At 36.5% G+C, this 9,924-nt stretch overlaps 1 protein-coding gene across 1 annotated transcript in view; it reads left to right on the top strand.

Moving 5' to 3' along the window:
* The window catches only part of LOC117116373 (serine/threonine-protein phosphatase 6 regulatory ankyrin repeat subunit C-like), an 18,461-nt gene that overhangs the window by 5,968 nt on the left and 2,569 nt on the right, over positions 1 to 9,924 (top strand). Inside the window, exons 5-12 of the mRNA XM_033260395.1 lie at positions 427 to 513; positions 1,285 to 1,383; positions 2,260 to 2,364; positions 4,699 to 4,833; positions 5,894 to 6,022; positions 6,985 to 7,190; positions 7,374 to 7,460; positions 8,980 to 9,390. Of these exons, the coding sequence (XP_033116286.1) occupies positions 427 to 513; positions 1,285 to 1,383; positions 2,260 to 2,364; positions 4,699 to 4,833; positions 5,894 to 6,022; positions 6,985 to 7,190; positions 7,374 to 7,460; positions 8,980 to 9,390 (1,259 nt within the window). The remainder of the gene's footprint in view (positions 1 to 426; positions 514 to 1,284; positions 1,384 to 2,259; positions 2,365 to 4,698; positions 4,834 to 5,893; positions 6,023 to 6,984; positions 7,191 to 7,373; positions 7,461 to 8,979; positions 9,391 to 9,924) is intronic.

Here is a 9,924-nt window from a genome sequence, read left to right as displayed (position 1 = left end):
CTCTCTCTCTCTCTCTCTCTCCCTATTGCCTACGCCCTTTTATCCAAGCCCCCGCATTCTTGTTTACTTGTGTAACTTATCATCTAGTTTTTGTTTTGTTTAACTGTCAATATTTACATATATTTTTTATAAATTATATATTAAAATATTATATGATATGCAGTATACTGTAGTTTGCATATTTGTTTTCCAATAAGAGAAACCACATGATAGTTGATTCGGTTCAGTTTTCTCCCTTGTACTCTGCCGATTGAATTAACGAGGTACTGGTACGTGAATTGATGTGCATAATGGTATAATCAATATAATACGGTAATAATAGTTATACAAAGGATATGAAACCACGCTTACATTAAACCGAAATGAATGAACGTGCTTATGCATTACATGTGACTTGGCTATTTTTTGATCATGTTTTTTTCTTAGCTTGGATTCCTTCTTAAAAGCGGTGCGAATCCAATGGCAGTGGACAAGATCGGGCAAACAGCACTTCATAAAACCATTCGGAACAAGGTACAAACAAGGCCTTGCACTTTTTTGTAAACAATATATTACAAATGTCGTTAATAATAATATTAACAAAATGATGATTGCTGTATATTTATCATTTATATAAAATATTCCCCTCCACATATCGCCTTTTTTATTTTCATTAATAAAAGATAAAAATTATTTTGATTTAGATACAATGGGGACAACATAAAAAAAGCAAATTCCCACCTTTTTTTACAATGAGGGTGAGGTTGTTGCTGACACTCAAGATATAGTAGCGTCTCCACCTAATCCATATGTGATACTGCGGCATTTAGCGATTACGGTTTAAAAATGGAACCTAGTCTGAAAAATGTTGAGAACCAGGGCTCTATAATATAATGATATAATGTTCTTGGGCATGTTGTTAAAATAAGTGTGACAATACAATAAACAAAGACAACCCAAACTAAACCGGCATGTCGATTTGAAATGGCTAACAGTATGGTTCTATTAGTGTACATTCCTTCATTCTCAATGGAACAGTCCATCTTCTTGAAACCAATGAAAACAGTATATTAGTTGAAGGCGTGTAATGGGACAACACGAATGGAACACAAAATGCACTGATGGCACTAAGTTTTCATGATGAGTGACGCAATGGTGTCAATAAACAATATCACGTGATACAAAAATCCACCAATCAATTACTGTACAAGGATCTATTCAGGTGTTATATAATATCTACTATAGGCCTATTCTGGGTTTTTCTATTTTTTAATTTTCTTTTTTTTAATATTCTGATACTTTCAGACACTAAAGTGTGCCACTACATTGCTTGATCACTGCAGTGAGATAATTCATGTAAAGGACCACATGGAGCAAACTGCTCTTCATTTTGCTGCTGGAGAAGTGAGTAAGGCCACAGTAGTTTGTCGAGTTACATATTCAATCGGGCATATAGCTACATGAGTAAAGATGTAATACGACTAATAACAACGACAATAATAGTAATAATAATTATTATTATTATATTATAATAATTTACCTAAAAATGATAATAATATGATAGTGATAATGGTGTTATTATTAATAATAATATTATTACTGTAGAACTGTGATAGTGATAATGGTGTTAATACTGTCTCTTATACACATCTAGATGTGTATAAGAGACAGCGGATGTAGAGATGAGTGACGATCAGTTGATGACGCCATTAATGTGGGCAGCAGAATTAGGCTTCGACTCAAAGGTTAGTTAAACTGACACTCCCAAATAGTGATCGTAATAATAATAATAATATTTTTATTATTATTATTATTATTATTATTATTATTATTATTATTATTATTATTATTATTATTATTATTATTATTATTATTATTATTATTATTATTATTACTGTAGAACTGTTTGACGGAATATTGAACCAAGTACAATGGATGTAAACTTCCTGTGAGGTTTAGGTCAAGCTTTAGGTTAAAGTTATAATAAACAAATCAAATGAAACTAACCTATTCGAATAATTACGAAATAATAATTATTATTATCATCATTCTAATAATAGGCCTACTAACATTAATAGTCGTTATGATAATAATAATAATAATAATAATAATAATAATAATAATAATAATAATATCATCAATCGATGTCAGCGTCTATGTCAGTGTCGATTTCGATATTGTGAATGTCCATATCAATTTTAATATCAATGTCAATGTCAATATCAACAATAATATCAATATCAATATATTTAAAGCACGCAACGATTATGATTTCCACAGGGTAACGATGAACTAGTTGATCTTTTAATCGCTCACGGAGCTAAAGTTGATTTGGCCGACCGACTCGGAAGGGCACCATTGCATTGGGCAATTCTACAGGGCATGGTGAGTAAAATATGAACATCGAAAATAGCAATGTGGCTGCGCCAGCGTGAGGCCGGTGCGGGCGCATTATTTTTTTCCCCATACAGTTAGGGCAGAAATTATAGAGGGCGTTATTTTAGGTCAGTTTGGTGAACTGATATGCATGAATATGCATGCAGGAACTCACCTCGCGAGCGAAACAGAGTTTTACGGGGGTGATGAGCTGCCTGCTTATGGCGTGGATGAATGCTACGGCGTAGGCGAAATCCCCTTTCTCCTAGTCAAGACAGTGTGAAAAGGATTATAATTGTTATGTACATTGTAGTCTCAGCTTTTTGAAAGTATAAAACAAGCACTAGGCCTAAAGTATCATTGAATCTGGCTATTACAGTATACTGTTATTAGGTTTCCTAGATATGACATGTGTTGTTTGTAATGGTATACATGCATAATTATACATATACGTATATATGTATATATATATATATATATATACATATATATATATAATAAAGTATATTGTATCTTGTAGGCAAATACCGTCGCGCACCTGAGCCATGTTTTATTATTTAAATTACCACACATATATAATATATGACAGTATATATATATATATATATATATATATATGGCCGAACGCCCTCTTGAGGCGTAGCATTGTGTAATACAATGTTCCCGACGGTTATTTGGACCCGTTCAACCATGAAGCCTTCGTGGTATAGCGGTTATGACGCTCGCCTTGTCAGCGAGCGGTCGCAGGTTCGAATCCCGTCGGAGGAATTTTATTGCACAATGACTTTTATAGGACTTCATTCGTTGAATAGCTATGATGTTCCATCATGTCCTTATTTAAACACTGTATATGTACCTTTGATCTATATTATATTTATTCAACAGTGTTAACAGCTAACTCCTTTCAATCATATACTATATATGTATATATATATATAGAGAGAGAGTATAGTAAGTGTTGTAAACGTTTAGAAATTCTCGAAGACAAATTATGTGTATTATACTTCGGATACAGTCGTTAACTTACAATTTTATAATTACAATTTTTATGAGAAAGAAAATCACAGTCATTAGACAGAGAGTGCTGCTGCATTCTGTTGTCTATGCCTTATTGGCTGGTCAACTTTCAGGATTTTTTGTAGAACAATCTGTAAATCAATAAAAAAAAATATTTTGTACTATCGGTTTTTGATCTATTTACAGCATTTTTTTGGGTAGACATCATTTAATAAATAGTACCGTACGTCATGTAGTCAATGTATAGCTTGAGCATCGTCAGTTTTGATAAAATTATGCTTGCTGTATAAATATAGGCCTATTATTTGTACGGTATTAATTGTATATGAACGATGTAAAAAAATCAACATTAAAACAATACATATAATTGTCCGAACATTTTTCAACGATATCCTTCAGAATCAGTAGTACTAGGCCTAGTACGTAGTTAGTATGTATATCTTTAATTTTACAAGACTACTCAAATAACCGCCGAACAGATTCAACGCTGCTTTTATACTTAAGATCATGCTGTAAGTAAACAGTAGGCACAGAGATATTATTACAATAGTTCATTAATGTTCATTGTGTCGACTACACTCGACCAATTACGAGAGGTTGGGCCTACCCTCTGTAGCTTTAGCCGTAGTTTCTCCATATTCTTTCATCCATTTTAACGACTGATTTCGCGAAGCGAAACAAGTCCAGCATGCTATTCAAATATCAGTTCACGTAAATGACCTAAAATAGCGCCCTTTAAAAAGTGTATGGGAAAAATAATGCGTCCGGGCCTTGGTAAGAGGAAAAGAACTTCTCGTCAGGACCCTGAACCTTCATCGGGGGTCCTTATTGATTTGCAATCAAAGCGCATTCGAGATAGCGTGCACGTTAAGGCTATATCATTTCAAATTTAAAATATTAGTCAAAAGATGCTCTCCCAAAAGCTACACATTTTCACAAACTATCTTCTAATTTCGGTGTTTCACCTTTCGTTTGGCCTTTTGTTAATCTCTTCCAACATGTTTCTTGTGCCTCCCCTGATTTCCACCACAGTAGGCCTATTATCAGTATATTATTTGGTATAGGTAGGCCTATATAAACACCTCCGTACTGTATAGGCTGATAGATAATTATCCTCTAATTTTGATGTTTCACCCGGTTCGTTCGGTCTTTCATTAACCTCTCCCAACACCTTCCTGGCACCACCCTTGATCATGACCACCATTATTAATCATTATATTGTTTGGTATACAGAGGTAGGCCTGATAGATGATAATACCACCTTATTAATTGGTACTAAGTTTTGCATTTCCCTCACTCTATGGTTAAGTTATTAAATTATTACAGGTTACGTGTGCGAAGAAAATTGGTGAACATGGAGACGTAAGCCTACTAGATACTCAAGACAAGTTAGGCATGCGGCCCTTACACTATGCTCTACAGATGAACCATGACAACATTTCAACGAATCTAATTCACCAGGTAACATCCTACAGTGTATTGTAATACTGTGAATTCATTAAATATAAAATTGCACACTATAGCCTGGTTCTCACAAGAGCCCTAGTGTCCGGATCGGGAGCTAACCGTTAGCGCTAACCGTTAGCACCTGCGTGAGAACGCCCGATCGGTTGCGCTAACCGTTAGCAGTATCTGGATACCGCTAACGGTTAGCAAGCGGTATCGGTTAGCAAGTTGAGCGGATCCTGCTAACCGTTAGCAGCCGTGTGAGAACATAGCCTAAGTAAGTAGAAAACAAAATAACAAAAGAGGAACAATACCGTAAAACCTCGAATTTTTTTTCGGCATTTGGATTGGCTTTTTTTCGAAATGGGCTTCTTTTCGATTCTAGTTTTGCAAAGTAGAGAGGGGACTTCTTCAATGCTGTAAATTTTGAGAATTACTACTATAAAACAATAAAGTGTCACTGTAACATCAGTCTGTATCATGGAGTGTATTAACCGGCCTTAAATCCCCTAAACTGCTGCGTAAACCAAGCGTATTTTTAATTTATTTATTTTTAAATTCATGTACAGTTTATGTACATGACGAAGCCCATGGACTTCTTTTTGAGATGGGCTTCTTTTTCAACTAAAGAGAGGCTTCAATTCAAGAAGGGCTTCTTCTCGAGATTAAGCTCATTGGGCTTTTATTCGAGGTTTACGGTGCATCAATCCATAGAGTTCATACCGCCGACTTGTACCTGTAGGCCATGAGCCAGAAGGGCGATTCCATTATATTATTTCATATAGGGTTATGTTTCAAGGAAACAAAATTGAATTTCTTTGACCATTTCATTTTCCTGTGACATGTTAAGCCCAAAATGTAATCACCACTTCATTATAGTAATGTATCACTCCACTAAACTTTATGATGATACATTCGATTTTTGCTGAGCCAATTCGCCCTCATAATGCCCCAATGGAAATAAGTCTCCTGATCTTAGTGGGTTATTAATGAAATAGGCCTACTGTGAGTTAGTATTTCTCCATTAATTCTCAGACCTATTTCAAATCTAATAAGCACATCGTTTTTGTTATAGGGTTGTGACGTAGATGCTGAGGACATTAGAGGCCAATCTGGACTGGTCTACGCATCGTCAAGTGGAAGAACCGATATGTGTGGAGTCATCTTGGAAAATTCTAAAAACAAGAATTCAGTAGATAGAAATGTATGTTTTCTCCATGATGGTACTAATTCTATCCTCCGAGGTGCAGGAGTCTGGTCAAAATCAATGTGTCGCTCTACCATCTATTGGCAATCCAAATTCTGTTATTATCAGGGCCGGATTAAAGGGCTGTGGGGCCTGGGGCTGTAATTGCAAGTTGGTCTAAATACTCTGTGACTAAAACATAAAACCAGATTTTCGATGATTTTTTTTTCTGGGGTTCGGGGGCCTATATTTCCCCATTGGGGCATGTGGGCCTGGGCCTGGGACTGGCGCCCCAAAAGCTCCTATGTTAATCTGGCTCTGATTATTATGCATGATCACTAACTTGTCGAAACTAAACGAAATTTTGTCCACAACGTCTTGGCTTGTACATTACGAAGCGCCTCCATTCCCGTCTTTTGTACACGGCGCCCCAATTCATCATAATAAATGTTTTACTTAATCTTCTTTGGTCATTGCCTTCCTTTTTATTTTCTTGTATATCAATTTAATATATAAATGTCATTATCTGACTGTAAATTTAATACGGAATAAAATAAAAGTCACTTTGAAGATGAGAAAAGAATTATTGTTATCATAATTATCGACAGAGCAAATCAAAACGGTGGGACAGGTAACTTGTACCATCTCCCATTTTCATTAGTGGCCTAACATGTCGTTTGGTTGTCAACAAATCATCACGCAACATTCAGATTTAATGGACCTTTCCAGAGAGTGTGCCAATCAAACATAAAATCTGACCAGTCAGAGCACGACCATAATAACTCGCCTGTTCTACAAACACACATGTTCCAGAATCCACACGCGCACGAGTTTACGTGCCTTTTGTGGGACTTTGCCATCAATATCCAAAGGTCGGGGTTTAGTGATCGGTCCGCATATTCTAAGGAACAGTTACTTGTTTATGTGACCATTTTATGAAATTCTTACGACCTGTTAAAATGCATGTGCTGTTTACCTAGGGCTGGACGGCTTTGCATCATGCCGCTCACAAGGATCATACCAAAATCTGCAACTTTCTACTGGATCATGGCATCGATGGAAACGTTCAAAACAACGACGGACACACAGCAATGGTGCTAGCTGTCATTAAGGGCAATGTTGAGACGGTAAAAATACTGTGCGACAGGGTTGACGGATGGACACACATCAAAGACGAGAAGGGAAGGCAAGTGTTAGGTTATTAATCTATTGGTTAAGACCAACCAATTGTTGAGAATGGGCAGGAAGGTTATGTCCTGCCGGCCACTGGTGGGCATAATTAATTTACTATTTATACAATAATATGGTACAAAATATTGCGGTTTAGCATTTTTTTTTATCTTTTAAACTTTCTCCTTTTTATCTTAAGGTATCCGATTCATTATGCCGCCGAAAGAGGTTTTCATGAGATCATGGAGATACTTATCAACGCATTGAAACAAAAATGTGATACAGAGTAAGTAGTTCGACAACTAAATAACAAGTGTAATAGAAAATAAATATATCATCATTCACCTAACCCATTAATAAGTGCGTGTATAAATTTATTAATATGCATTTTAATGTGTACATAGGCCCTAACTGTTTTTTAATTTTTTTTTTTATAAAATCGATATCGTTTATTATCCGTCCTTTTTTTGTAATGTTTATATGTGCAATATATCTTTAAAATTTAAGAAATTTTTAATGTAATAATGTTTATTCTGTAAATAATTTTTCATTTGTATAGTATTTTTTAATTGGCTTTACTTTCTATAGCTGTTGGATGATGTTTGAAGTAAAATAAACTAAACATAAAAAATCAATGTTTTGGCTTCAACACCTCTTGTTTTTCAGGGATGTAGTTATGGTGGCCTGAGGACCACCCAGCATTGAAGTTTTCCACCCAGTCTAAAGCCAATGTTATGGCCCTTCACCCGCCCTTATTAACCCACTTTTCCAACCTTAAAATCCACTCATATTATTCAGAGTTTACGAATGTTATCACCCACCCACCCTTAAATGTCTATCACTCACCCTTAGTTTTATACAGCTACAGCCCTGGTTTTTATTGGCATTATAAGCAAAATAATTAAATTGTATATTACTGTACAAAATGAAGAAGTGACTAACGTCATTTCTATAAGCAATTAGGAAATTGGTAATACTTACAGGGGCAAAAACACCACTTTGGTCTCTGATTCACGTAAGCATAGAAGTACTGTGTAACCCCCCACTCCAATTTTTTTAAAGGAGAACATTGCATTCAAGTTTGAAAGTGCCATTCTATAAATTGCGTACCTCAGTCCCGATATTCAACTCAAATGTAATTAATGATACATAATTGCAAACTAGGCGTGTTTCCAGGTAAAATGATGGATGGATTTTTTTTCCTGTTTTAAAATTGTTGCTAATCTGTATTGTATAGGCCTATTTGCTTTTTTGTTTTTGTTTTTTATTGTTTTACCATTTTTTATCCATGTACATTTTGATGCATTTTGTACTGCCAGATCCAAATGTGTGTGTGTGTGTTCTTTTGTTTTTTTTAAATAATAAACCAGAATGAGATAAAACGTTTGGGCAGAGGCGTCGCCAGGGTTTCCCTGACAGGGCGTCCGAGGTCCTCGGGGGAACCGATGTCCCCGACGAAAAAAAGTTGGCGTGGTAAGGCTTCGCTTAAAATCTATCGAAGTGTTCCCCCGAAAAATATGACAATTTAGGATTTTCAAAGGCTTATTTAATCGAATTTGTAGTCTATTAATATGTAGAAAATACATATAGGCCTAATTTTTTTTTTCTCAGACGGGGTGGGGACTCTCCCCGACGGGGGCCCTTCCCCCACCCTGTCTCTTATACACATCTTTGGTGAACATGGAGACGTAACTGGGGTCCGAGGTCTGGACCCTCCATCTGTAAAAATCCTCCTGGGAGTCTCTATTTCGAATTCACATCATGCAGGCTTATGGTCTAAGTTTACTTTTACTAATAATTTGTAGGTTAGTCGTAAAGGAAGTTATCTGTGCCACTGACAAACTTGGAGCTTCTGCGCTAAAAATCGCAGCACTTCTTCACTTCAAGGAGTGCTGTCAACTTTTATTAGACAACGATGCTACTATTGAGGATAACGTTCGTACGCATCTAATCAGCATGGGATTAATCGAAGAGGATGAGTCGAAGGATGAGGAAGAGGAAGGAGAGAAGAAAGAAATAGAGAATTTGGAGGAAGAGAAGAAGGAAGAGAAGAATGAGGAAAACGAAAGGAAAGAAGAAGTCTTAACGCCCCGAGAACGATACGTACCACCTAGCAGCCCTTTAAGCTCATCAAGTTCAGATGATGTCAAATCAATTAATTTAAGTACGTCAAATGACTTTAAAAAAAAAACATGCTTAAAACTGATACTGATAACGTAAAATATTATTACTTTTCGATGATTTTTAGTGGCTCTTATAACCATACTAAGATAAAACAGGCTTTAAATAACAAGTTACTTCCTATAACGTATAAGTGGCTTGGGAAGAGCCGGTTTAAGCCTGTTTTCTACTAGGCGAATTTATTCACGCGAATCCAAAGCGTCGGCTTAAAGGCAGCGTCGGCCGACGCAGCCCGACCCGATTCATCGTCGGGGACAGTCTTGAGCCGTCGTGAGAAATATTAAACATGTTTAATATTCTACGACGCGACTTCCCCCGACGCACACCATCGCGTCTGCGTTTAACTCACATAGGCCTGGTTCTCACGAGAGCCGTAGTATCCGGATCGGGAGCTAACCGTTAGCGCTAACCGTTAGCAACTGCGTGAGAACGCCCGATCGGTTAGCGCTAACCGTTAGCGCTAACGGTTAGCGCTAACCGTTAGCAATTGCTAACGGTTAGCAAGTTGACCTCATTTCCATCATTAACCAATCAGACGTGCGCAATTCCAATGAGGTCAGGGGTTATAT

This window comes from Anneissia japonica, unplaced genomic scaffold (genome assembly GCF_011630105.1).
Source record: "Anneissia japonica isolate Jap-2015-1 unplaced genomic scaffold, ASM1163010v1 scaffold287769_len469884_cov163, whole genome shotgun sequence".
Classification (NCBI taxonomy): Eukaryota; Metazoa; Echinodermata; class Crinoidea; order Comatulida; family Comatulidae; genus Anneissia; species Anneissia japonica.
The sequence above is the reverse complement of the archived record's forward strand: the minus strand, read 5'-3'. Positions and strand labels throughout refer to the sequence as shown.